Source organism: Suncus etruscus, chromosome 13 (genome assembly GCF_024139225.1).
Source record: "Suncus etruscus isolate mSunEtr1 chromosome 13, mSunEtr1.pri.cur, whole genome shotgun sequence".
Classification (NCBI taxonomy): domain Eukaryota; kingdom Metazoa; phylum Chordata; class Mammalia; order Eulipotyphla; family Soricidae; genus Suncus; species Suncus etruscus.
In genome coordinates this window covers 44,404,400-44,430,970 of record NC_064860.1, presented here as the reverse complement: position 1 = coordinate 44,430,970, position 26,571 = coordinate 44,404,400, and the positions used below count along the sequence as shown (strand labels likewise).

General features: G+C 47.6%; 1 protein-coding gene across 1 annotated transcript in view; it reads left to right on the top strand.

Annotated features, from left to right (window-relative positions):
* The first annotated feature begins 16,380 nt into the window (after nt 1-16,380).
* The window catches only part of HUNK (hormonally up-regulated Neu-associated kinase), a 113,346-nt gene continuing 103,155 nt past the window's right edge, over nt 16,381-26,571 (top strand). Inside the window, exon 1 of the mRNA XM_049785770.1 lies at nt 16,381-16,641. Within this exon, the coding sequence (XP_049641727.1) occupies nt 16,381-16,641 (261 nt within the window). The remainder of the gene's footprint in view (nt 16,642-26,571) is intronic.

Genomic DNA, 26,571 nt, shown 5'->3' with positions numbered 1-26,571 from the left:
TCTTTTTGTCTACTGAAAATGTTTATCGTTATGGCTTTTGCTTTTTTTTATTGTTGGGATTTCAATAAAATCAGTAGTGGTTCTGAAAAAAATATCAGGAGGCTTTCTAAAAATATCATATCTTTGCAAAAATGTTCAGATTTGAAAATGAAATATGTCCCTAAGTAATTGAATCTCACTGCAAACCAATTCATCTCAGTTCTAGGGAGCAAAGAAATTGCACAGTGGAAGGCGTGACTGTAGCATTACCCCTGCTTTGCAAAGCTGCCTGGAATAAAAACTCTGAGCCTAGTTGTTCCCAAAGAGAAATATCAGGTTTTCAGTTTCATGTGAGTGATATGACTCCTCATCTTGTTAGAATGTGAGTTTTCATCTGGTTTGGCATCCTGCATTTTTTTGTGTGTGTGTGTGTATACATTCTGATATATGTATAGGGGCCATACTTGACTGTGCTCAGGGCTTACTCTTGGCTCTTACTCAGGGATCTTTCCTGGCAAACTCGGTGCAGGGGATTTAGTATGTGGTGTAGGGAATGGAATCTGGGTCAGCTGTGTGCAAGACACGTGCCCTACCCACTGGACTTTCACTCGAGCCTCCATTCTGTTATATTTGTGATGGGAGTTATATTGATGCATAATATATATATATATATATATATATATATATATATATATATAGTTCCCCTACCACTATGGGTAGAAGAACATGCTATCCTGTATCCTATCTGGTCATATCACATACATGTTGCATGTATAATTATACATGTTGCATGTATAATTTGTGGTATGTTTTTGTTTTGGGACTATACTTAGTGGTGGTCAAGGCTTGTTCCTCTCTCTATGCTCTGAGATCACTATTGACTGGGCCCACAGGACCATGTGGTGCTATAGATTGAACCGGGGACAACCTCATGTGGGCTAGTGCCCTGACCCACTTTACTATTGCTCCAGCCTATAGTCATTTTATATAATTAAGCTTTTCCTATCTAAACTTGACTTCTAAGATCTATGCACTTACGAACTGCATATTCTAGGAATCATTTGGTTTCATGGTATTTAATATTGAATTTGTCCACTAAACATTTCCACCATATGAGGAAATATATCAGCATATGGCTGATGCAGGTTCAATCCCTGGCATTACACTTTGTCCCCTGAGCATTGCTGGGTGTGGCAATAAAAAATTTTTTTTCCGGAGGCTATGTCTGGTTGTATTCAGGGCTTACTCCTGACTCTGCACTCATGGAACACTTCTGGTAGGGCTCAGAACATATGGGGTGCTGACGAGCAAACCTGGGTCAGCTGTATTTAAGGAGAGTGCTCTACAAACTGCTCTGGCCTGTCTTCTGAAGTCTTTAATGTACAAACTTTCACATCCTGGCTTAAATGTATTGGGTATTTTATTTTTTGGTTACAGTTCTAAATGGCATTATTTTCTTTTTTCTGATATTGTTTCTGATTCTGATATTCTTAATTGTTAGTGTGTAACAACACCTCTGACTTTTTTTTGGAGGGGTAGCCAGAGCTCTTGGCTCTGTGCTCAGAAATCACACCTGGCAGGCTCTGGGGACCATATGGGATGCTGAGGACTGAACTTGGGTTGACCTCGTAAAAGGCAAATGCCTTATCTGCTGTGCTATTGCTCCAGCCTCCACCTCTGATTTTTATATCTGGTTTTTGGTTTTGTTTTTCTTTTTTGGTTTTTGGATCACACCCAGCAGCGCTCAAGGGTTACTTTTGGCTCTACGCTCAGAAATCGCTCCTGGCAGGCTTGGGGGACCATATGGGATGCCAGGATTCAAACCACTGTCCTTCTGCATGCAAGGCAAACACCTTACCTCCATGCTTACCTCTGGCCTCATATCTGGGTTTTATAATCTGCAGTTTCATTGTATTTTTGCCAAAGTATAAGACTTATGGTGGTACCATCAGGGTTTTGGATATACTGTATCAGACCATTTGCAAACTTTAAATTTTAAATTCTTCCTTTTTTACTTGCATGCCTTTTCTTTCCTCTAAATTTTTGGCCCACCCCACAGTGCTCAGGAGTTACTTCCAACTCTTTGCTCAGGAGATTGCTCCTGGCAGCACTTGGGGTTGGGGACCATGAAGTGCCAGAAATAGAAATGCAGACCTCCTGTATACAAAATAAATGTTCAGCTACTGAGCTCTCCCCTTGGACTGACCTTTTATTTTTTTTTTTTTCCTCTTATTTATTGCTCTAGGACTTGCAGTACCAGGTTTACTAGCCGTGGGCAAGTTCGCAGTCTTTGTCTTTTTTTTTTTTTTTTTTTGGGTATTGGGTCACACCCAGCAGCGCTCAGGGGTTACTCCTGGCTCTATGCTTAGAAATCGCTTTTGGCAGGCTCAGGGGACCATGGGATGCCGGGATTTGAATCATCGTACTTCTGCATGCAAGGCAAATGCCTTACCTCCATGCTATATCTCTGGCTCCACAGTCCTTGTCTTATTCCCGATCTTAGAGGAAAACTTTTCTGCTTCTATGTTGCCTCTGAAGGTAGCAGTGAGCTTGTCACACATAACCTTTATCACACTGACAAATGTTCTCGCGGTAGCAGTTTGTTGAGGTTCTTTGTCGTGAATGGATGTTGGATTTTGTCATATGCTGCTTTGGCATCGATTGAGCTGATCTATTGAAATTTCCGAGCCCGGAGAGATAGCACAGCGGCGTTTGCCTTGCAAGCAGCCGATCCAGGACCTAAGGTGGTTGGTTCGAATCCTGGTGTCCCATATGGTCCCCCGTGCCTGCCAGGAGCTGTTTCTGAGCAGACAGCCAGGAGTAACTCCTGAGCACCGCCGGGTGTGGTCCAAAAACCAAAAAAATAAAAAAAAATAAAAAAGAAATTTCCATGGCAGCAGCAAAATAGCAGCAAAGGATCCTGGAACCACTGGGTTTACCTGCAGCGTCATCAGCTCTGATGACAGGATTCATGGCTGAGTCTCAGATCTTGACCCGACGCCTTTCTCAGCTCTAGTCCTCACTAGTCGTATTCTTGTCACAGCTCCACAGGCCTGAGTCAATGATGCAGGGCTCAAACTTTGCCTTTTTGTCTTCTACACCCACACCCAAGGGAACTTGGACTTCCCCTAGGTGTTTCTCTGGGCTCAGGAAGAAATGACAAGTTTCATATGAAAGGGTCTAATATGCATAGAAAAGGCCAGAGCAATAGTACGGCAGGTTAAGGCCCTTGCCTTACACATAGTTGACCTGGGTTTGATCCCAACCTTTCCTTTTGGTCCCCCAATCACCACCAGGAGTCATTTCTTAGTAAAGAACCATGAGCTTTCTGTCCTGAATGTGGAGGTTCTTGTTGGACTCTTGAAACCACATACATAAAGGGCTGTGACACTGACGACATCTGATAGTTGAAGTGCTATTTTTCCTATTTTTCCCCAAGAAACCATTTTCACCACAACAGGACCATATGTGATATTAGGAATTTAAACCATGGCCAGTGTGATGCAAGATAAACACTGTAATCCCCATGTAATCTCCTGTCCCAAGATGGCTTAATTATTTTTTTAAAAAATTTTATTTTAGGGCCAGAGTGATATCGCAGTGGTAGGGCATTTGCCTTGCATATGGCTGACCCAGGACAGACCATGATTCTTTTTTTTTTTTTTTTTTTTTGGTTTTTGGGCCACACCCTGTGACGCTCAGGGGTTACTCCTGGCTATGCGCTCAGAAGTTGCTCCTGGCTTCTTGGGGGACCATATGGGACGCCGGGGGATCGAACCGCGGTCCGTCCTAGGCTAGCGCAGGCAAGGCAGGCACCTTACCTCCAGCGCCACCGCCTGGCCCCCAGACCATGATTCTATCCCCCAGTGTCCCATATGGTCCCCCAAGCCAGAAGCGATTTCTGAGTAACCCCTGAGTGTCATCAGGTGTGGCCCAAAAAACAAAAAAAAAAATTTTTTTTTAATTTTATTGAAACCATTGTGATCTACAAAGTTCTTCATAGTTGAATTTCAGAAATACAATGATTAAGGGCCATTCCCACCACCAGTGTTGACCTCCCTCTACCGATGACCCAGAGTGCATCCTATACCACGAACCTTTGCCCCTGTCTTGCCAGTATAACAGGCCCATTTAAGTTAAGATTGTTAAAGCTTAAGTCTCTTGATTCTGTTGTTGTTGACTTTGGCTTGAATATTTAGTTCTGTCCTTATTTTTTTCCCCACCAATGCATCTGAGAACAAGGACGGCTTAATTCTTAATGAAAGCTACAAGAAAACCAGACATGCCTGAACAGCATATATCAGGTGAAGTAGAAATATTCCCCTTCTCAGTTCATGGATGGCGACTCTTCACATTTTTCTTTTTCTTGGAAAATCAATAGCAAATGGTAGAGATAATAAAAGCTCATTGTAGGGCTGGAGCCAAAGCATAGGGGTAGGGGGTTTGCCTTGCATAAGGTCAACTTGGATTCGATCCCTGGCATCATGTATGATTTCCTGAGTCCCACCAGGAGTGATCCCTGAGTACAGAAGTAGGAGTAAGCCCTGAGTACCTCCAGGTGTGGCACCCCCCCAAAAAAAAGGGGGTGAGCTCAGTGACTCACCTGAGCATGTTTCCATCACAAAGTTGTTTTTAGTGGGGGTGCCTGGGATTTTCCTCTTAGAGACGCACGTACACGGGTCTGTAGTCACCAGAGCTTTGTTTTATGCTTGTCTCTCTTTGTTCTGTATTATCTCATCAAAGAGCTATAATTTTGACTTTAATTAAAGTAGACCTCATGGAGTTTTTTATGACATGTTTGGTACAAGTCTGGACTTTGAATTTGCCATCATGCGCTTAGAGTTTTGGGTCTAAGCTCTGTGCGTGTCATAATGGATTTGCTTCTAAGGTTGTTTGTGTTTTTAATTTTATGCTTTTGATCAAAACAGAGCATGAAGGTATCCTTGCTTCTTGTACTCAATATGTCTATCTTGATACAGGAGGATTAAGCTTTGTAATGGGAATTTCCTCTCCCTGGGAAAAGCTATCCTTCCCTCTTACTTGGGGGATGATGTAGAGGCTTGGTCCAACCACCCCTTCTGGCCTAGAGGCCAACAGTTTGGGTTGAGTCACCACATGACACAACCGAGGAAGTGTGGGCTTGAACCACACACCACATGCTGAAGGAACTGTGGCTTCTCAGCAACATGTTCAGGCAATGGAAGGTCCTGGAGTGGGATCAAGGGAGTGGAACCAAAAATTGGATAAAGGAGAATTCATTCATTCCGAAGTGCTTTTTGGAGGGAGATATATAGTCTACCACTGCTAAGAACCAGGGGAAATAGCTAGTTGGTTTGGAGAGTCTTGGTTTCTAAACTGAAAGGTTTAATCTTGATTTTTAAATCCAGAGGCCATTCTAACTACAGAAGAAGCGCCCAAATAGGGGCTGGAGTGACAGCATAGCATGTAGGGCACTTGTCTTGCAAGCAGCCAACCTAGGTTCAATCCCTGCATCCTATATGGTCCTCTGGCACCACCACCAGGAGTGTGAAGCCAAGAATAATCTCTGAGAATAGGTGAGTTTAGTCTCCCCAAAATGACCAAACCATCATATCAGATGGAGGAGGGTCTTAGAGAAGGGAAAACTCAGAGAGTATAGATTCTATAAACAGGCTATAAACCCACCAGTTGATTCTACCTTAAGGTGAGACTCAGGGAATTTTCCATTTTCCCAAGCATATGTAGAGACATCGGCATGAATAAGAAACTCAGATCTGAATCTTGCAGAGTAACAGGTTAGAATTGGGGTACCCACTGCAACAAACTCAATCTGGCTGATATCAATAGTTATGAAAGGATCCTGAAATAACAGCAGCATGTTCCTACAGCAGAAGCTTGGTGGGTGAATTGATTGTCATGGGTATCATCAAAATGAGAGTGATAGCCAGGCAGGACACAATCATCAAGAGCTATGGAGAGGGTTCGAGTGTGGTGTCCTCGAAGGCAAAACAAATAGCAAACAAAGACACTACTGCATTTGTGTAACTAGGAGGCATTAAGAGGGGGTCAGCTAGAGGTAGAAGGTAGCTACCTCAACAAATCATGATCTCTTGCTCAATTTTCAACCTTGAGTCTATTTCCTAAGCTGGAACTCATCTGCTGAAGGAAATTTCATGTCTTCCAAGTGAAGGAAAATATCATGTTTGGAAAATGTTGGAGGCTGTTAGAGCTAGAGAGCAAAATGGAGTCTCTGATGCCTGAAACCTAAGGCCTCTGTACCTGACAGGCGGCCACTGTGGCATTTACCCTCTGGACCTAAAAGAAATGTTAACCAAACAAGTCACAAGATGCTCCAGTAAACTGCCCGAGTTGCTAAGATAAGATCACATCCTGTTAAGCTACCATTGTGAAAGAATGTCTGTGCGATATAAGTCTATGGGATATAAGGGTATGTTGTAAAACTGGAAAGTCCTTCCTGCACGACCCCCCTACTTTTCTATACCATGGAAAAGTACTGAAAGCTACTTCCTTATGCTGTAGAACTATATATAAGCTTGTCTTGCCTTAATAAATTCAGCTCTTGATCAGCCAGCTTGACTTGAGCTCATTTCTTTCTCAGCCTCTTTCCTCCTTTTTAGGTCGGATCCCGCTCATGACCCATGAATTCCTTCGTGATCCTCAGTCCACCCTGCGGGCAGGGTCCTAGGGGGTCGCAGGAAAGAGCACAGGGTACTTAATGAGGATAAGATTTTCCCCCCAGTGAGACTTTGGCCACTTGCTGGAGGCAGCATCCACAGGAGAAAGGCTGGGATAGCCAACCTCCAGGTATACAGTCCTGCAGAACATTACAGGATTTGCCAAGTCAGGGTCATCTGCTAAATGGCTGAGCAAGAGACAGCAAGTGCACTGAAGGTGTTGAGCATTTACCCAGAATCTTGAGGCACAGACCACACATTTCAGAGGTGAACCACAGCACTTGGAATTAAGCACTATGAACATGTAGCCCGAGATCTTCAAAGTAAAGAAAAAAACTGCTTTCTCTGGGGCCAGAGTGATAGTACAGTAGAGAAGGCACTTCTCTTGCACTCAGCCTTGCACTCAGCCAACTCAGGTTTTATCCCTGGCACCCCATATGGCCCCTGAGCCTACCAGGAGTTATTTCTGAGCCAGGTGAGACCCCTGAGTGCTGCCAGGTGTGTTTACCCCCAAAAAAACCCCAAGACAAAACAAACATTGCTTCTTCTTCAGTCTCCCACCATGAATCTTCCACCACAAGGTTGGTGGATGCTAGCTGCTCGGGCTCACATGTTACAGCCAGGATTAAACTTTGAACTCACAGAAAGAGGACAAGGAAGGCTTCCAGCAGTGAGAGAGGTTATATATGAGCACCCTGGAAGAGGTTCAGCCATTGCCCCAGCACCCCTGCTGCTTGACCAGGCAAGATTATTCCTGGACATATAGGATGCCAGGAAACTCCTTACCTGCTGTGCTATATGGCTCTGGCCTCCTGCCCAAGACACTAAAATTCTTTCTTTTTTTCTGGGGGGGGGGGGGGTAGGTTTGAACCATACCAGATTGTGCTCAGAGATTAGTTACTCCTGGCTCTGCGCTCAGAAATCGCTCCTGGCAGGAGAATGGGGACCATATGGGATGCCAGGGATTGAACCTGGGTCTGTCCCGGGTCGGCTGCTTGCAAGGCAAATGGCCTTCTATCACTCTGGCCCCAGATTTCAATTCTATTTTTTATGAGCGTTCATATCTGCATTGCAATTTTTGTTTCCTTGGCCCCATGCTGTGTGTGTGTGTGTGTGTGTGAGAGAGAGAGAGAGAGAGAGAGAGAGAGAGAGAGAGAGAGAGAGAGAGAGAGAGAGAGAGAGAGAGAGAGAGAGAGAGAGAGAGAGAGAGAGAGAGAGAGAGCGCAGTAATTTTCTTTATAGATGGAAGAAACAGTTGGTGACAAGTGTTGAGCTAGGGGCCACTGAACCCGCAGGCGGATGAGGTTTTTTTCTGGGTCCAGGTGGCTGCTCAGCCTCTTGCCCAGGCTGCAGAGGCGAAGCTGAGCCAAGTCGACCAGCAGGGGATGCTGCGTCTCTGGTCTGTCTGGCCACAGGTTGTCCAGAGCCGCTTCTGAGATCCATCATCTGCCCAGTGCGTTCTTGAGCTGTGAGTGGGCAGGATCAGAGAGCGCCTTTCCTCGCACTGCCTGCTCCCACAGGGTTTCCCGCAGCAGACGCAGGGAGGCTGCTCAGCTGTATCTTGTCCACAGCAAGACGCCGGCAGGTGTTGCAGCCAAAGGGGGAGGCTGAATATGTCAAGCTTTAGGTTAGGGCTTGACATGTTCAGCTCTTCCTTCCCACCCTGGTACAGACTGGAGCTTGCGTGTGCTGTTATCTCTGGGGCAGGAATAATGATTTGTTTTTTCCAAATGTCTTGCTCGTGCGGGTCTTTCTCTGGTCTGTTGTGTTTCCTTTTTTTTTATTTTTATTTTTTATCAGCTTTCTCATCTTGTTATGGTCTTCTTTCCTGCCAGTAGAGGCACTGTAGATACTAGATTCCAAAATGTATTTAACCACCTGGGCTAGGTATGAAGTAGTCCCATAACTCAGGTCTGTCTACTTCAGAGAGCCCTTAGCAAAACAACAACAACAACAATAATGATTAATAAAAATTGAAAAATAAAAATCCTGCCCTCACAGAGTTTGAGGTGTAGGGAAGGAGCTAGAGAATAATCCAAATATGGGGCCGGAGTGATAGCACAGTGGGGAGGGTGTTAGCCTTGTATCTGGCTGACCTGACATCCCATAGGGTCCCCAAAGCTCTGCAAGGAATGATCCTTGAGCACAGAGCCAGGAGTAAGCCCTGAACATCAGCAGGCGTGCCCCCTCCCTAAAAAAAAAAAAAAAAAAAAAAAAAGCAAAAAGCAAAAGAAAAAAATAGAATAATCCAAATAAAGGGGGAGATGTAGTAGAGTACTAGGTGATATCAAGGAAAATAAGGCAGCATCAGAGAAAAAGAACTGGGTAGTTGAGAAGTTTGCCCTTCCAGCAGACAAAAGGAGACAGGCAGGCAGTTAAATAGAGACTCCCAGAATTAGAGGGTACCAGCTCCACATATAGTAGAGTTGGGTTGGGAGGCCAACTCAGTGCCAAAGCACTTACATTGCATTTGCAAGGGCCTAGGCTCAATCCCTTACATTACAAAATTTTTTTTGTTTTTAAATATCCATCAAAAAAGCCACTGATATGGCCAGAGAGCATAGCAGTAGGGCATTTGCCTTCCACATAGCCGAACCAAGATGAATGGTGGTTCAAATCCTGGCATCCTATATGGTCCCCAAGCCTGCCAGGAGTGAATTCTGAGCACAGAGCCAGGAGTAATCCTGAGCAACACTGGGTGTGACCACCCCCCCAAATAAAACTGATAGGGCTTGATTGATAGCCAGTGGGAAGGTATTTGCCTTGCACACAGTCTATCTGGGTTGGATGCTCAGTGTCCCATATGGTTATCTGAACACTGCAAGGTGTGCCCCCTCCTCCTACAAGCAACTGATAGTCCTGAGCCAATGATGTTTGGATGACTGAGGGGCCACAGAGAAGAAATCACAGACTCGTAGGCTCTCAGGGTAGTACTATCCAGCATGGTGTGTGATGTGGGCAGCAGTAGCCAGGCTTGGCTAATCACATGCTTGATGTTGGCACAGCAATAAATCCCCTGGCAATGCATTTTTTCAACTAAGTCTTCAAATAAGGACTGTCTGAATTGGGGAGCCTGATATTCCTGAGCACAGATCATGCAAAAGGCCCCCTGAAGAAGGAGCACCCACAGTGCTAGTGATCTGACATAGCGGGGAGGTCAAAACTGTTGAATTCATTATTAACTAAGTCCTGGTGAGGCCTTTCTTGTCCCGGTCTGGCACCTGCAGCCTCTTTGGCCCTCAGGTGTGTAGGTGGCAGGGTAACAGTGAAGAAATGATCCACAGCAGTCATATGAAGTTTCAGGAGACATTCAGCTTTATTAAAAGGCCCTAACCACCAAGTACATATTCCTCACATGGCCTCTAAGCTAAACAGCCTCTCTGCATCCGACCTGTGTCTCTGAATCTCCTTCCTTGCTGCCTCTCTTCTTGCTGCCTCTCCTCTCACCTCCCGCCCAGCCACTCTTAATTACCAACCACAGACCCCTCCCAGCTGTGGGAGGGTGTCACCATCCAGGTAAGTTTAGCAATTGGCTTTGGGGAGGAATAACGAAAACTAAGCTGGGGCTGATGGAGGGGAGTCATAGCATAGAAGGTAGGGTGCTGTCTAGCATGCAGCTGGCCTAGGTTTTTTTTTTTTTAAATAATTTTTAAATACATTTGTAATTGATTCACCATAAGATGGTTACAAAGTTCATGATTGAGTTTCAGTTATACAGTGTCCAACATGTTTTACCAATGTACATTTCTCGTCACTAAGGTCCCTAGTTTCCCTCCTACCCTCCTCTCAGTCCTATTTCCTGCTGACCTCTATGGCAGATACTTCTCTCTTTCACTCTCTTTTTTCCCCCTACCCCCTTCTAAACATCATGATTTGCAATGGTTACTGAAGGGGTATCATATATATATATATATTCACTTTCCCTCTTTCAGCATCCAGTTCTTGTCCAGAGCGATCATTTTCAACTTTATTATTGCCATAGTTGACCCAGATTTAATCCCTGGCACTACATATGGTTCCCTGAGCACTGCCAGAAATAATCCCTGAGCATTGCACAATGCCTCGCCCCCTCCAAAAAAAAAGGGGGTGATGTCAGTGACCAGAGGAACCATCACTTCCAACTGGTATAGGGTCCAGAGAACATGAACACATTTGCCCAATGTCTCTTACAGGGTAACTGACAAGAAGTAAGCTATGGAGGCCACAGGAAGTGGCTTTCCAGAGATGCTTAGAGAAAATGTGCTATATAACAAATGGAACAGGAATCAACTATTAAATCACAGGAGGGGCTGGTGCACACACAGCACCCCATTTTGATTCTTCTGGTGGCTCAAGCACCCTGGGAAGGCTCTCCTGCAAGATTAAAAAAAAATGAACATTTTTCCATTTGCAGCAAAATGGAAGGGGACTGCCAGTGAAGGATCTCCTTCGAGAAGAAAAAAGACAAATATGAGATGATGTCACCTGTATGTGTGATATAAGGAGCAAAAGCTGATGAATGAACTAGACAAAACAAAAACAAACCAGTGGACAATGACCACAGGACTAAGATTTCCGGAGGGGAAGAGGGTGGAGAGGTGAGGAAGGGGGTGGAATGAAGTATTTTAAAAACAAATCAAAGGGGACCTCGGCGATAGCACAGCAGGTAGGGTGCCTGCTAGCACGCAGTCAACCTGGGCTTGATCCCCAGCACTCTACATGTTCCCTTGATCCTGCCAGGAGTGATTCCTGGGTGCAGAGCTTGAGTAAGCCTTAAGCACTGCTGGGTATAGTCCATAAACAACAAAAACCAAACATAAAAGAAGAAAAGGAAACGGGTCTGGTCCTGGTGTGGAAGAAAGAAATATAAGTGAGATGGGAGAGGCTGATGGGCTGGTGTGGGGGAGAGATGGGGTGATAAGAGGGGACACGGGTGTGTGTGTGGAGTGTCTTGAGGCTTTCTGTGGCTGGGCAGGGAGAGGGTGACAGGGATGACTCGTGTGTGTGTGTGTGTGTGTGTGTGTGTGTGTGTGTGTGTGTGAATTCAGGTTATAACTGATGTCTGATCAGACACTCTGGAAACAGAGTGGGTTGGTCAAAGGTTTTGGGGTCTAGAGAAGGAGCCACCCATGAAATATACTTTGGGAATTTCTGAACAGGCACTGTTTGGGGGTCACTAGGGCACATTGTTGTGACTCTTCTCAGTGGTCACGATGGGCCCATGATATGGCCCAAAACATCTCCATATATTGGGGAAGTGGAAGATTGGGTGCCCACTTCATGTAATTAATTTCTGAGCACAGAGCCAAGTAGCCTCTGAATACCACTGGGTGTGACCCCCAAATAGAACCAAACAAAGATAGTGGACTTAGGGTTCAAGTGCAGCCTCTTAAGATCTTTGGACCATACCTCGTGATGCTCAGGGCTTACTCCTGGCTTTTCAGCCAGGAATCGCTCCTGGCAGGTCTCAAGGGACCATATGGGATGCTGGGGATCTAATATGGCCTAGTCAACAGCTTGTAAGACTAGCACGGCTGCCCACTTCCTACAGCTCCAGCTCCTGTCCCGTCTCATCTCTCTGATTTACCAGAATAACCATGTGAAAGGAGAAGGCAGGGAAGAGTTCACAGACTGTCTTCCAGGCCAAGTTGACTTCCCCTGCTGTCTCTGCTTAGCTCTGATCTCGCCAGTCATCAGCCCACTCCTGCCAGATAACCCCCTCTAGCCAATTCCTATTTCCTGGCCGTGCCAGTCTGATTACTTCTAATTGTCTCTGACTGTTTCCAGCTGGGTCTTCTAGCTGGCATTCTGGAGGAGCAGAGTCTCTTTCACAGCCATATGGAGAGAGGAGATGGGGAAGGAGTCGTTGAGGAAGCAGCTGGTTCAAGTCAACTGAGAAAGCTTCACATGGCCATGGAACCCACTGAGATGGCTGATGGTGAGTTGTTTTTAAAGGGTTGGTGAACTCACCCAAGTGAGCCAGTGACCCCCAAGAAGGCAGCACTATCAAAATGTAATTGCTTTTCCAAAGTTATCTGAAATATCATAGGGCAGGTAAGATGGTATTGGGGTTAAGACACTTGTCTTGCATCCTTAAGATCCTGTTTTGCATCACCTATAGTCCCCCTAACACCAATAGGGGTCACTCCTGAGCACAGAGCCAGGAATAGCCCCAGAAGATTGCTGGATGTGGCTCCACCCCTAAGGAAGCAAGATATTAAGTTTTAGGTCTGGGGAGATAGCTCAAGGGGCTCAGTTGAACGTGGTCCATGATGGGGGAGGCCTGGCTTTCCTCCCCAGCACTGCCAGATGTGATACTGAAAAACACAGAATACACTTTCGGAAAATTAGTAGACAATCTTCAATGCTCAAGGACTGCAATCCAAGATGTCTTCTTGCTCACAGAATTTGAGGCCAATACATTGTTTTGAGTTCACAGCAGGCAGTGTGCTTGCCTTGCCTTGCATGCATCCAATGAACCAGAATTCAGTCCCTGGCACCCCATATGGTCCCTCAAGCTCTGCCAGGAATGATTCCTGAGCACAGAGCTAGGAGTAAGCACACCAATATGGCCTCAAAACAAACAAACCAAAAAACTACAGAAGAATTGTGAGGGCTGGGCTATAGAAGGAGGGGAAGGACATTTGCCTTGCATGTAACTGATTTGGATACAATCACTGGCAGCAGATATATGGTCACTGGAGTCTGCTAGGAGGGATCCTGAGCATAAAGCCATGAGTAAGCACCAAGCACTAATGGATGTGGACCCAAAACAACAAAAATGAAAAATGATTTGTGGGTGATGCCTTAGGAGACAAGGCCATTTTGGTGAAAAGGCAGAGTGTGCATTTTAAACACTAATCACTTATGGGGCCAGAGAGATGGCTCAATGGGCTGAGAGCAGACATGAAGCCTGGGTTCAATCTAGGCACTTGATGATAGATATCCTGGCACTGCCAGGAATGACCCCAGCACAACGCCTATCAGCCCCTGATCACTGCTGGGTGTGCCCCCACAAAACAAAACCCAACACAAAAATAAAATCCTCAAACTACTCACTAATCCAATGCAGGCCTAGGGTTTCCTTTGGCCCCGATCCCAGACACAATGGAGTTAGCCGTGAACTTGAACCCAACCTTGGCAAGAAGGTTTGAAAGATTTAATGGGCCTGGTTTTTCTCTCTTCATCCCTTTCTCAACTTCCAACCTGTGAGGTAATTAAAAGGAAAGCAATCTCTTACTGGAAACTTCTTTCTCCACTTCTGTGCCTGTAGCTAACCTTTTTTTGGGGTGGGGGATAAAGATACTTTAGTGAACACACTTTTAAATCCACCTTAATAAAGGAACTTCTGGGTCAGAGCAATAGCACAGGGGGGAGGGCATTTGCCTTACATGGCTGACCCACTGACTTGTTTTTTTTTTTTTTTTTTTTTTGGTCACACCGGCAGTGCTCAAGGGTTCCTCCTGGCAGGCTCGGGGGAATCATATGGGATGCCGGGATTCGAACCACCGTCCTTCTGCATGCAAGGCAAATGCTTTACCTCCATGCTGTCTCTCTGGCCCCCTGACTTGGGTTTGATCCCCAGCATCCCATATGATCCCCAGAGCCTGCCAGGAAAAATTTCTAAGCGCAGCCAGGAGTAACCCCTGTGCACTGCCGGGTGTGGCCCAAAAAACTGAAGCAAAAATTATAATTAAAAAAATAAAGGAATTTCACCATTTTTCATCTAGAGTAAGGATTTTGATCTTTTTTTTTTTTTAAGTCAGTCACAGTTATTACATTAGGGAAACGCAAATATGCAGAAAGGATTTGACTTTTCCCCTCCTCATGTGAGTTCCCAATTATCTGGGCATCTGTTAAACTTAGATCTTATAAGCTCTGTGCTCCCCAGACCACTCCCTCTATTGACTGTCCTAAAAATTGACAATCAAGCCAGACAGGAGAGCTTTAGCAGAGAGGACTGCAGGGACGCTGGCGGGGAAGAACACAACATCCAGGGGAAAGACCTTTACCCATGGGCAATAGCAAGGAGAAAGGCCAGTGCGAAGAAAGCCGGGGGTTTTGGCGCGTGGAAGCTGGACAGCAAGAATATTTAAGATCCGTTCTCATTCGGAGAGGCTTTTCTCTGGCCCACTTTTCATATAGATCTGAGCCCACCCCCACCCCCAGAATCTGATTCAGGACCCGCTGAACCCGCCGCCTCCTGTCTCCCCAATCTGGGCATACTACCGCGCATCCTACCAGACTTGTTTACCCAGCGGTGAACAATGGAAGACACTAGATTGGCACCAAGACGCTTTCAACTGGTGTGCTAGGTTTGCAGGAAATGTGGCCGCGTCTCTACTGGCTGCGCAACAGGTAGCCTTTTGCAAATGCTTCTGCCTTCCTACGCGGACACCCCACTCCTCTGCTCCCCTATCACCCGCAGCCAGCATCTCCCTCTTCACCTTCCTCATTAGGGGTTTAAGATGTCAGGGTTGGGGGGGGGGTAATTCCGACTCGCAGGGCAGCGACACCTGTTTACCAGGCTGAGCAGTCTGAGCGCGCACAGAACAAAGCCTCGAGGAGGAGGGAAAGCTTCAGGGGCGCGTCCCCCTCCTCCCCACCCGCAGCCCCCCCTTATCTCCCGCATTTCTGCGCCCTGCTAGGAAGGTGTGTAAACGCACCGAGGCCGCACACGCCTGGTTCCTGCCTGGTTCCCCAGGCTGCGGCGGCGGCTCCTCCTCCAAACCCAGCAATCCGGGGTCTGCACGCGAACCCCGCCACCTTCCCCAGTCTGCTTTCCACGCGTCCATGCGTCCGTCCATCCATCCGTCCATCCCATCTTTCAGGGTCCGGCGGGCCCCCCCACCGGGGCCCAGGCCCTGAGCTGGACACCGAATCCCCACTCCACAGCTCCCGGGGTTCCAGGAGCGCCTCCCTCTCGTGTTCCCGGGGCTCCGGGAGCGCGCGTCTCCGAGGCCGCGCAGGGGTCCCCCCTAGTCTGGCGCTCGACCGGCTCCGCCGCCCACTCGGCCGCTCCCCGCCCGCCCCGTGGCCCTCCCCTCGGCGCCCGGGGGTCGGAGCTTGGTAGAGGCGCGCCAAGGGAAGGAGGGGCCAGGCGGGATTTGAAAGTGCGGCTGGAGCTGCTGCGTGGAGCTCGCCCTCTGTTCCCGCCGCGCGCCTCCGGATAGAATTTCTGCAAGATTCAAACTGAATGGGGCTTTCTTCGGACGCCTTCCAGGGGAAGCCTCCCGCCGCCCGCCAAGCGCTGCCCAGGGCCGGGAGCGGACGCGGGGTGCCGGGCTAGGGCGCAGCCACCCCGGCTCCAGCCCGTGCGCACCCGCCGGACCTGGGCACCGGACCGCGTCCCCGACTGTCACCCGCCGCCCGAACTGCCCCGTCCGTGCAGGGAGGGGGTCCCGGTGTCTGGAAAGGGCTCCCGAGAGACCCTTTGAAGAAGAACTTCTTGGGGGGCTGCTCTTTCCCCCCAGCCTAACGAGCAGGCTCCCCAACCACTCGCTATTGTCTGCGCGCCGCGCTCGGCGGTTCGGGGCGCGCGAGGCGCGGGCCGGGCGGGGCCAGCCCCGGGCGGCGGCGGCGGCTGGAGGAGGAGGAGGAGAAGGAGGAGAAGGAGGAGAAGGAGGAGGAGGTGGTGGAGGAAGAGGAGGATCAGGAGCTCGAGCAGCAGCAGCAGCAGCAGCAGCAGCAGCAGCAGGAGCGGCGCGCGCGGGAGCCGGACCGGAGAGGCGCGGCGCGGGCGAGCGCGATGCCAGCGGCTGCGGGGGACGGGCTCCTGGGCGAGCCGGCGGCGCCCGGGGGTGGCGGCGGCGCAGAGGACGCGGCCCGGCCGGCGGCGGCCTGCGAGGGAAGTTTCCTCCCCGCCTGGGTGAGCGGCGTGCCCCGCGAGCGGCTGCGGGACTTCCAGCACCATAAGCGCGTGGGCAACTATCTCATCGGCAGCCGCAAGCTGGGCGAGGGCTCCTTCGCCAAGGTGCGCGAGGGGCTGCACGTGCTCACGGGAGAGAAGGTGAGCACTGTCCCGGGAGTCCGGCTGCAAAGCTGGGCGCTCGCCCGATCCTCCTCCTCAAATCCTCCTGCTTCTGCTTTTCCTTGAGGGTTGCACGACGCGGGGATGATGTACACCGCGCGCCTTGCCTGACCTTATGGGGGTGAACTGGGGTCAGTTGTACCCGGCGGGTTGCTCGTTTCCCCGAATCCCCCCTGCAGATTTTTTTTTTGGGGGGCTTTGGAACGACGCCGCCTAGTGGGCACCAGTGTGAGGGGGTAGGGTTGGGGGGTTGCCTTGGCTAAGCACTGGGGTCCTCCTGGCTGTGGATCAATGGAAAGCAAGAGTTTGCCCCGGCTGGGAATTAACCGAGTTTCGAGGCAGATTCCTGCCGGGGCTTAGGGAGCACCGGTGACCCGGGCAGTCCGTAAAGATTTTCCGTGCTCAGGTTTTTTTTTTTTTTTTTTTTTGCATCACGCCTGTCCTCTCACCCTTGCCTCCCGAGATAATCCCCTTGCCTCCGGAGATAATCCCCTTCCCTCTGTCCTCCTTGTTCTAGGAACCCGGGTCTGGCAAGTTTGACTCTGCCCAGTCCCTTTACATTCCCAACAGACGCGGAGGCCCCTGGGGATCTAAGTTGTAACTTAAATCCAGATTTGTAAGAAGAACCCCAAGATATAATGGCTTACTTTGGGGCAATTGACCAAGCTTTGGGTCACCCCCAAACTGTGAGTTGCCCCAAGCTTGTTTTATTTTTTGTTTGTTTGTTTGTTTGTTAGAGGGCTACACTAGGCTGTATTCAGGGATTATTCTTGGCTCTGCATTTAGGAATCACTCCTGGCAGGCTCGGGGAGAGGGGAGAAACATATGGGGTCCCGGGATTGAACCCAGGTCGGCTGTGTGCAAGGCAAGCGCCTTCCTTGCTCGCTGTACTATTGCTCTGGCTGGCTCTGAGTTCCCTCATAGTATCTGTTGGCTGGAGTTCATCTCAGACCCAAGTTCCTCCTGCCCAGGCAGCGGGGAGCCCCTTTTGGGGCCCCACCAATGAGGGGGGGCAGTTAAGTTCCGCCTTCCTACCTCTACTGCTCTGGGTCTCGGAGACTCGCTTATGTGGGAGTTGAATGAAATACTGGGCTATGCTGGCCGCTGGCAGCTCCTTGTTTTCTGGATTTATCCAAGTCAGGTCAGGTCCAATCCTCCTCCTCCACGTCCTCCTTTTCCTCATTCTCCTTACTAGAGCCTTTTGCTTTTGAGTTCGGGTTTCACACCCCCCCCCCTTTGTCGTTTGTCCTCTTTTGCTGGCAGTACTTTGGGGTGGGATGACCCTTTGTTTTTTGGGGGGAAAAAGACGTTAGAGCAGGAAGGCTGGGGATGGGAAGAATAAATGCTACTATTTCCACGCCAATTAACAAACAAATAAACTAAACAAAAAAGAAAGAGGGGGGAAAGTCGGGAATGAACTCACAAAATTGAGAAACTCTTAACAACAGTAAAAAAAAGACCGAACCTCCGAAAGTCATAAAAAATCATTGCTGTTCAGATGAATCCCAAGCCGGGGTGCATCTATGGGTTTGCAATGGCTGACAGGCATGTAGACCCTTCCACTATCCCCCAACTACAGCAGGGTACCCAAGGCTCCAACTTGACTTGCTTATTCCAATGCACTTCTGTCTCTTTTCTGTGTAAATTTCTGCTGGCTGGGCAGCTAGAATATTTTTTTTGATGTATTCTAAAAAGTGTAAAGGATCATTGTCCCCTGTGATGGCTCAATGGACTGGAACCCATGCTTTGATTGCAGGAGCCCGGGGGGGGGGGGGTTTTATTGCTGGCGCCCTCCAGATGTGTCCCTTCCCTAGAGCACTGAGCCAAGAGTAGTCCTCCTCTACTTCCCCCCACCCCCCACTTCCAAATGTAGCAGCAAAACAAAAGCAAGCGAAAAACCACCAAAGTATAGAATTCAGTCTGGGTGTTTCCACTTCAAAACTTAAGGAAAGAGGAGCCTGGGAAAGTCACAGCTTAGACTCTCCACTGAAGCTCATAGTCTGTGTTTTCTGCTCCAGACCCAAAGAAGGCTGTTTGTTGACTTAGGTGGTTTTCTTCAGTGCTCCTCTAGGGTGCCTGCTTTCTGCACTCAGGGTGTTCTGTGCATATGGGGTCTTAAGTGATGATCTCAGGGCGCTTTTGTCTGAAATGATGAACCTCATTTCATCTCCCAGGTGGGAGAAAGTATTAATTGGGTGTGAAATTATCCATCTGGACTCATGATGTGGGGAGGTGGGTGCAGATGGGAAGGAAGATTTTTCTAACCTGCCTTGATGTCTTGAACCTTGATGCTGTGAGGTAGAAGGTGGAGGATGCCAGCATCCGCCCGGTCCCATCCCATCCAGAGACATCTAGATGTCGATTCTCTTAATTGTTTGTTTCAAGGTGGCGTCACTTGAAGTTTTTATCTCCCAAATCCAAATGCCTTTCATGTTTAACTGATAGATTTGGGCTTTGGCAGGTTGTAGAGATTAATATGAGTTGTGGGCATCTGTGTGCCTGAGAAACATTCCTCTCTATTACTATTCTTTTGTTTTATTTTTGGGCTATACCCGGCTACGTTTAGGGCTTACTCCTGGCTCTATGCTCAGGTAATAGGTACTCTTGTGCTCAGGGGACCATAATGGATGCCAGGGATTGAACCTAGGTTGGCTGCATACAAGGCAAGTGCTCTACCCACTATCCTATCTCTCTGGCCCCTCTCTTCCTTTTTTGGATATTGTTTTATTAAGGCCCAAAGGAAGGCCAAGTTCACCTTTGGCTCTTTACAACCTTGAGTCTCTTTTTCCACCACAGAGTAAGGAGATACCTTGGGACAGAACCCCCCCCCCCCAAAGGAAATAGTGTGGGTGAAACAAGAGGCTCAGAAAGGCCTGTCTTCCCAAGAAATGTCTACCCTTTTGGGGTGCATAATTTTGGGATAAAACTTTTCATTTTTGGAGGTGGGTAGAGCAATAGCACAGAGGATAAAATGTTTGCTTGTATGTGATTGAACCAGGTTTGATCCTGAACCCCCATAGGAATGATCCCAGAGTTCAGAGCCAGGAAATCCCTGAATTTTACTGGTGTGGCCCCAAAACAAACCTCCCTTCCAAAATTAAAGCGCTTCCCTTTGTTGCCTTTTCTTTAAAAAAAAAAAAAGATGCAGACTTGGAGCCAGAGAGATAATTCAGTGAGTTAGGTTGCTTGCCTTGCACGCAGCCAACCCAGGTTTGATCCCTGGCATCCAGTATGACCCATGAACCCCACCAGGAATGATATCTGAGTCCAAAGCCAAGAATAAACCCTGAGTATTATTGTTGGGTGTGCCTCCCACCCTCCCAAAAAAGGGGAATGAAACCACCAGCACTATAGTGAGAAGTACATGTCTGACACTTATGATGGATGGTGCAGGGCAGCTGTGGAACATCCATTCATGATAAAGGAGAGTGGGAGGAGGTGAAGTAAAGAGGCAGAGATTGGGTAGCTCAGCCACAAGCTCCCACTATCCCCTTTGGGGTGATGTGTGTCCAGGTCAGGAGTAGGTCTGTTGAGGGCTCTTGGGGTATGTTTCGAGTTTGGACATGGCACATATTTCCTTCCAGCTGTGGGCTGGGAATTACTGTCTGGATGCACAAAGCAGCCAGCTGCCCTGCTTCCCCTGTCCCCAAACCCTCCTGACTTTCATTCCAGGCTGCAACCCTATCTTATCTAGAGACTCCTTTCCCAGGCCAGGCAGAACTGTCTCTGCAGGACAGGGCTGTGCCTGCCTTTCCTCTTGTTTGTTTGCAAGTCTTTTGAGGCAGGCCCTTTCATTGCTTGCAATGGAGGGCTGGCTTTGCAGGGGGTCAGGGGTGTGTGTGTGTGTGTGTGTGTGTGTGTGTGTGTGTGTGTGTGTGTGTGTGTGTGTTGGGAAAGGGGCACTTGATTTGGTCTTTCTTGGATGCAGTCTCTGCTATGGGGCTTAGGTGTGTGTGTGTGTGTGTGTGTGTGTGTGGGTGTGGGTGTGGGTGTGCAGTCTCTGCTGTGGGGCTTAGGGGTGTGTGTGTGTGTGTGTTGGGAAAGAGGCACTTGATTTGTTTTTTCTTTACCTGGATATAGTCTCTGCTGTGGGGCTTTAAAAGTAAATAGTTCAGGGGACCTGGAGTGACAGATACAGTGGGTAAAGCACTTATTTTATATGCTCGAACTTACATAGCCTGGGTTGATTTCTGGCACCCCATATGGTCCCCTGAGTCCTGCCAGGAGTGATCCCTGAGCACAAAGCCAGAAGTAAAGTCCTGATCATCACAGTGTGTGGCCCCTTCTACCCTAATTTAATATTTATTTTTTCAGTGCCTGAGTATGTGTGTGTGTGTGTGTGTGTGTGTGTGTGTGTGTGTGTGAAAGAGAGAGAGAGAGAGAGAGAGAGAGAGAGAGAGAAAAGGAGGGAGAGGAGAGAGAGAGAAGAGAGGAGAGAGAGGAGAGAAAAGAGGAGAGACAGAGAGAGAGAGAGAGAGAAAGAGAGAGAGAGAGAGAAGGCTCTTACTGGGCTGAGTGCATTGCTTTGCCAGAGTTCAGATCTTGGGCTCTGGGTCCCACAATCGCTGCTAGCAGCCCCCTCTGAGTACTGGGCTGGGAGTAACCTCTACCACTGCTCCAAATTCAAACCATACCAAATTAAATAATTCACTTGGGCCTATGAAACTCTTGCTTGTTCACTTCTTAGTCAGAACTCCATGGTTCTGATTGAGCATATGTTGATGATGGGATGAGGGGATAAAAATCCTCATAAAATCAGATTTTGCAAAGTCTTTTGTGTTTTTTGTTTTGTTTTGTTTTTGTTTTTGGGCTACACCCAGCTGTGCTCCTGGGCTACTTCTGGTTCTGCACTCAGAAATTACTCCTGGCAGGCTTGGGGTGGGGTGGGGGAGGCAGCAGGAACCATAGGATGCTGGGGATCAAACTTAGGTCAGCAGCTTTCAAGGCAAGGTCCTGCCCTACTGTGCTATGGCTCCAGTTCCATAAAATCTTCCGTGTGGTTTTGAGACAAAGAGCAAGATTGCTGAGCCCCTAAGGAGGTGTAGATAGGAGATGAGGACCAGAGTGAGCGAGTGCTGTTGTCTGAGTTGCCTGAGGAGATCTCAGGAAAGACCAATCTTCTTGCCCATCAGAGGCTATTCTTACTTGTTTCTTTGCATTGAGACATTGTGGCTGGAAAGACATAAAGAAAAATATGGCAAGAGCTCCACCACACACTGCTGGTTTTCCTGGCAGACATTCTGTTAAGTCTAAGATATAGAAGTAACTACCTAAAGAGATCAGGATAAGATGTTTCAAGATCTTCTTCTAACCCTGTCCTAAAGAGAAAAAAGAAGTTATCATTTTCATTGAAGCTATTTTGGAGGCTGAAAAGGTGGTTTGCTTGCTTAGTAAGTTGCTAATAATTATGTTTTGGGCACGACTGAGCTCCAGATACCTTGAGTGGAGTTACTAAAAATACCGTTTACTATGTTTTGTGAAGCAGGAAATATGACTAATTTTAGAGGTGGCCTTTTGGCAAGAGCTGTTTTTAGCAAGTATTTCTGAAACAAACAGGTGCTAAATCCTGCCTTTTTCCCTTCACTATTTTTTTTTCTTAAGTGCTAGAAATTTAGGGATAATAGTTCTGGGGAGCGAGCAAAGCTTAGAGAATGGGAAATTCCGATTAATCCTCAGCAGGAATTTCTTGGCAAGGAGGAGGCGGTTGGCAAAAGCACCTGCGCAGCGTGACCTGTGTGACAAGGCAGTGCCTATAGTTTGGGAGACTGCAGGTAGCAGAGACACTTCCTTTGTGAACTTCCGGTCCTGCCTGAAGTTCAGTCTGAATGACTGAAATTGACTTGGAGAATTCTACATGCTTTTCTTAGTGTTCCTAGGAATGACACCTGGGGTTCTTGGTGTGTATTGACTGCAGATCATATGGACTCCGAAGGGCAATTTGAGTCAGAACACCACCCACCCTGATGGGTGCCCCCCTGAAGGAGTCCACCCTAAATTCTCTCTGCTGGTGTTATTGAGTTTTGAGCACAAGTTTGACTGTATCCTGTAACCTTTCACGGGGCATTCCAGAGACACATGGTGCTCATCATCCATATCCACCTCTGGATTTATTTTTCCAGGGTTTTTTTTTGGGGGGGTGGGGGGCAGGGAGTGGCACATGTGCCTGCTGGAAGATTGAGGCAGGCTGGGTGTCTTCTGTGGACAGGTGGTTTGGGCATGAGCTCTTACCTACCTTGGGTTCTACCATCAGTTTATTCATTGGCATTGAGTAGCCCGTTCTCTTGACTCAACTGAAACTTAGAAATAGGGATGAGAATGATAGAGTGTTTAAGACTTTTGTCTTGCACCTGTTTTTTTTTTTTTTATTTGATTGCTTGTTTTCTGGCCACACGCAGTGGTGCTCAGGGGCTACTCCTGGCTCTGTGCTCAGGGAATGGGTCATTCTTGGTGATGCTTAGGGGACCATGTGGGATGTCGTGGATCAAACCTGGGTAGGCTGTATGCAAGGCAAATAACGTACCTGCTGTGCTATCAATTTGGCTTTAATGTTTTGCACCTGTTTGACCCAGATTTGATCCCTAGCATCCCATAGGTTCCTCCAAGCACTGCCAGGAGTGATCCCTGAATATAGACAGATGTGGCCCCCAAAAGGAAAATAAATAAGTACAGGAAACTCAGAAATAGTCCCCACAGCTAACAGAAATGGCCACAACTAATGGTGCTTGGAACTTACTTCTAAGTCTGCATTCAGGAATCATTCCTGGCTGTGTTTGGGGCATTACAGAGGAAGGCCGAGATTGAACCTAGGTCAGCTGCATGCAAGGTAAGAGCCTTACCCACTGGATTATCTCTTTGGCCTGGCCATGTATTTCTTTTGAGATAGACCAGGGGTCCCCAAACTATGGCCTGCAGGCCCACTGAGGATATTTATCCGGTCCACTGGATATTTTGCCACTGCTGCCTATCCTGCTTAGTCATTAACTCATCCCAGACCCACAGTGCGCATATGTGGGATGTGCGCTACACTCTCTGACTCCCCTTCTTCTGCCTCTAGATTCCTCTTCTCAGTCTTGGGCAGGGGTCCTCAAACTATGGTATGCCAAAAGCAGATCCATGGTTCCCATTGAAATACTGTTAAGTTTGTTAATTTAACTTTATATGTTCTTCATTTTAAATTTGTTCTATTCTTGTTTTTTATTTTTTTACTTCAAAATAAATAAATAAATAAATGCAGTATTCATAGAAATTTGTTCATAGTTTTTTTTTTTTTTTTTAAACTATAGTCAGGCTCTCCAATGGTCTGAGGGACAGTGAACTGAACAGATTTGAGGACCCCTGTGACTTGGACCCTGGGGAGATGAGGACCAATTTGATCTATTTATTTTTTGATTGGCTCACACCCAGAAGTGTTCAGGGATTTCTCTTGGTTCTGCATTCAGGGATCAATCCTAGTTAGGTTTTGGGGATCATATGGCATACTGGGAAATCAAACCTGGGTCAGGTGCATGCAAGGCAAACTTCCTATCCATTTTATTATGATTTGGTGATACTCTTACTTACATTGAAGTGGAGCGATGCCCAAAGTAAATTTTATTTGACATTTTCTTCCTTCTTGCTAGGGCTGCTGTTATACACAGTCTTAAATCCACTGGCCTAAGTTCTCAGAACTTCCTCACTCTCCTTCCATTCCTGGGGCCACAAGGTTTAAATCAGGGTGTCATATTATAGTCCATTAGGAGACAAGGGAGGACTTGCCTTACCATTCACAGTTTCTGGAACTTACCATTTTTTGCATTCCTTGATTTGTAAGCCTTGGCACCACATCTCTGTCCTTGTGTCCTCAAATCTCTCATGTCTGTTGTTAAGGATATCATATCATTAGGGATTAAGGTTCCCCTCATCAAGAGGGACCTTCTGTGCTTCTGATTATCAGGGCAAAGACCCCATTTCCCAAAAGGGTTCATTCCCAGAGGCTGGGAGTGAGAATGTGAACCCTTTGCCCAGAAAACAGTTCTGCCCACAAAGCTTTATTAAATCATCAGGACTGTGTTGCAGATGATTTCCTGGGCAGCACAGGTGACAGAGGGGGATTTGGGTGTTAGATCTAGGCTCAGCAACCATTAGGAGGGGAACAGAGGGGAAGCTGAGGGGCAGCAGTAGATGGAGAGAGAAGTTGGGTATCAACACAGGTCAACCAAAGTTCCTGCCCAGGGCCTAGTATCTACTTCTGGCTGAATCAGTCTTCAGCTGGGTGTTTATCTGTGTGGGTGCCCCACCCACTGTGCCAACCCAGTTGTTACCATTTAGTGGAGGTGAGGGAGCAACCAGAAAATTATACCAGAGGTGCAAGAGTGTCTAGGGTCTTCACTGGAAATAGAGGAGCTTCTGGAAGTTCCCACTGGAAATGAGGGTGTGTGTAGGGAGTAGTCTGGGGTCTTCACTAGAAATGAAGGGACAGCACTGCGTTTCCTTTAGAAATATGAGCTTCCTAGATCTACACAGAAATGGGAGAGCCACCCATTGCTTTTCTATTGCAGACTCTCTTTAAAGCAAAAAAAGAATTCAAAACTTTATTGATTGATTGATTATGGGGCCACACGCAGTGGTGCTCAGGGGTTACTCCTGGTTCTGCACTCAGAAATTACTCCTGGCAGGCTGGGGGACTGGACTACATGGGATGCTGAGAATCAAACCAGGTACTTCCTGGGTCAGCCACATCCAAGGCAAATGCCCCGATGCTGTGCTATCTCTCAGGCCCCTGTTGCAGATACTCTTAAAGACGCTGAGACTATTCTGGTCTCGTGTTTCTCTTCACTTAGAATTTCTAGGGGCAGGTCTCAAAAAAAAAAAAAAAGAAAAAAAAAGAAAAAGAATTTCAGGAGTTTCTGTGGTGTTTGTGGAGATTCCCAGACTCTGTTGATGAGATCTGCATGTTTTTTTCTTGCTGGCAATGGTTGGTAGACTTGTCATCCAGAGATGGCGGTGCTGCCTCAGAGACCCACCTCTGTCATGAGTTGCAGGGAGGTTGGGGTAGGAGTTGTTGGAAATGGGAAAGTTGACAGCTGTGATTTGAGAGATTCTGTGGGGTGCAGGAGTACATCCAAGGCTTCCTGGGTCTGAATCTTCACAGTATTTTCCACTGCTGCTGACTCTGACTCTATCCTGCAGTGCTCTGCACTTTGTAATCACCAGACTCCTTGGTACTTTGAATCTCTTGTATAATTTTAATGGCCATTTGACTAAATTGTCATGTAGGTAACACAGACCCGTGATCTAAACTTGAAAGGATCTGAAAGGGCAGTGGGAGGACATTCTGCCTTCCCCAGGGCTCTTAGCAATCTGGATGTATTCCAAGCTACCTTCCAGAAAGACTTTATGCACACTAGTGAGCATATATATTTGTCAATGGTTAGGTAGGAAAGGTGCATTTTTACACCACGCAGGCTGCTCAGTATCTTGCTTGTTGTTATTTTGCAGTATGTCTCAAATGCCTTTCTTTGCCCAAACTACTACAGCACTGGCTTTAAAACTTAAAAAAAAGACGGGGGGCGGAGAGATAGCATGGAGGTAAGGCATTTGCCTTGCATGCATGAGGACAGTGGTTCGAATCCCGGCATCCCATATGGTCCCCCAGCCTGTCAGGAGCGATTTCTGAGCATAGAGCCAGGAGTAACACCTGAGCACTGCCGGGTGTGACCCAAAAACCAAAAAAAAAAAATTGTTTTTATGTTTGTGATATGGGGATGGAACCCAGGGCTTCACGAATGTCTGACAAGGACTCTCCCACTGGCCTGCTTCCCTGAACATGCTTTTTTGAATGATATTCACTAAATATAGTAATATTTTCTTAACTATTCCTTGTTAATTAACTCAATGAGCATGACTTACAGAATGAAGACAACTAAAGAA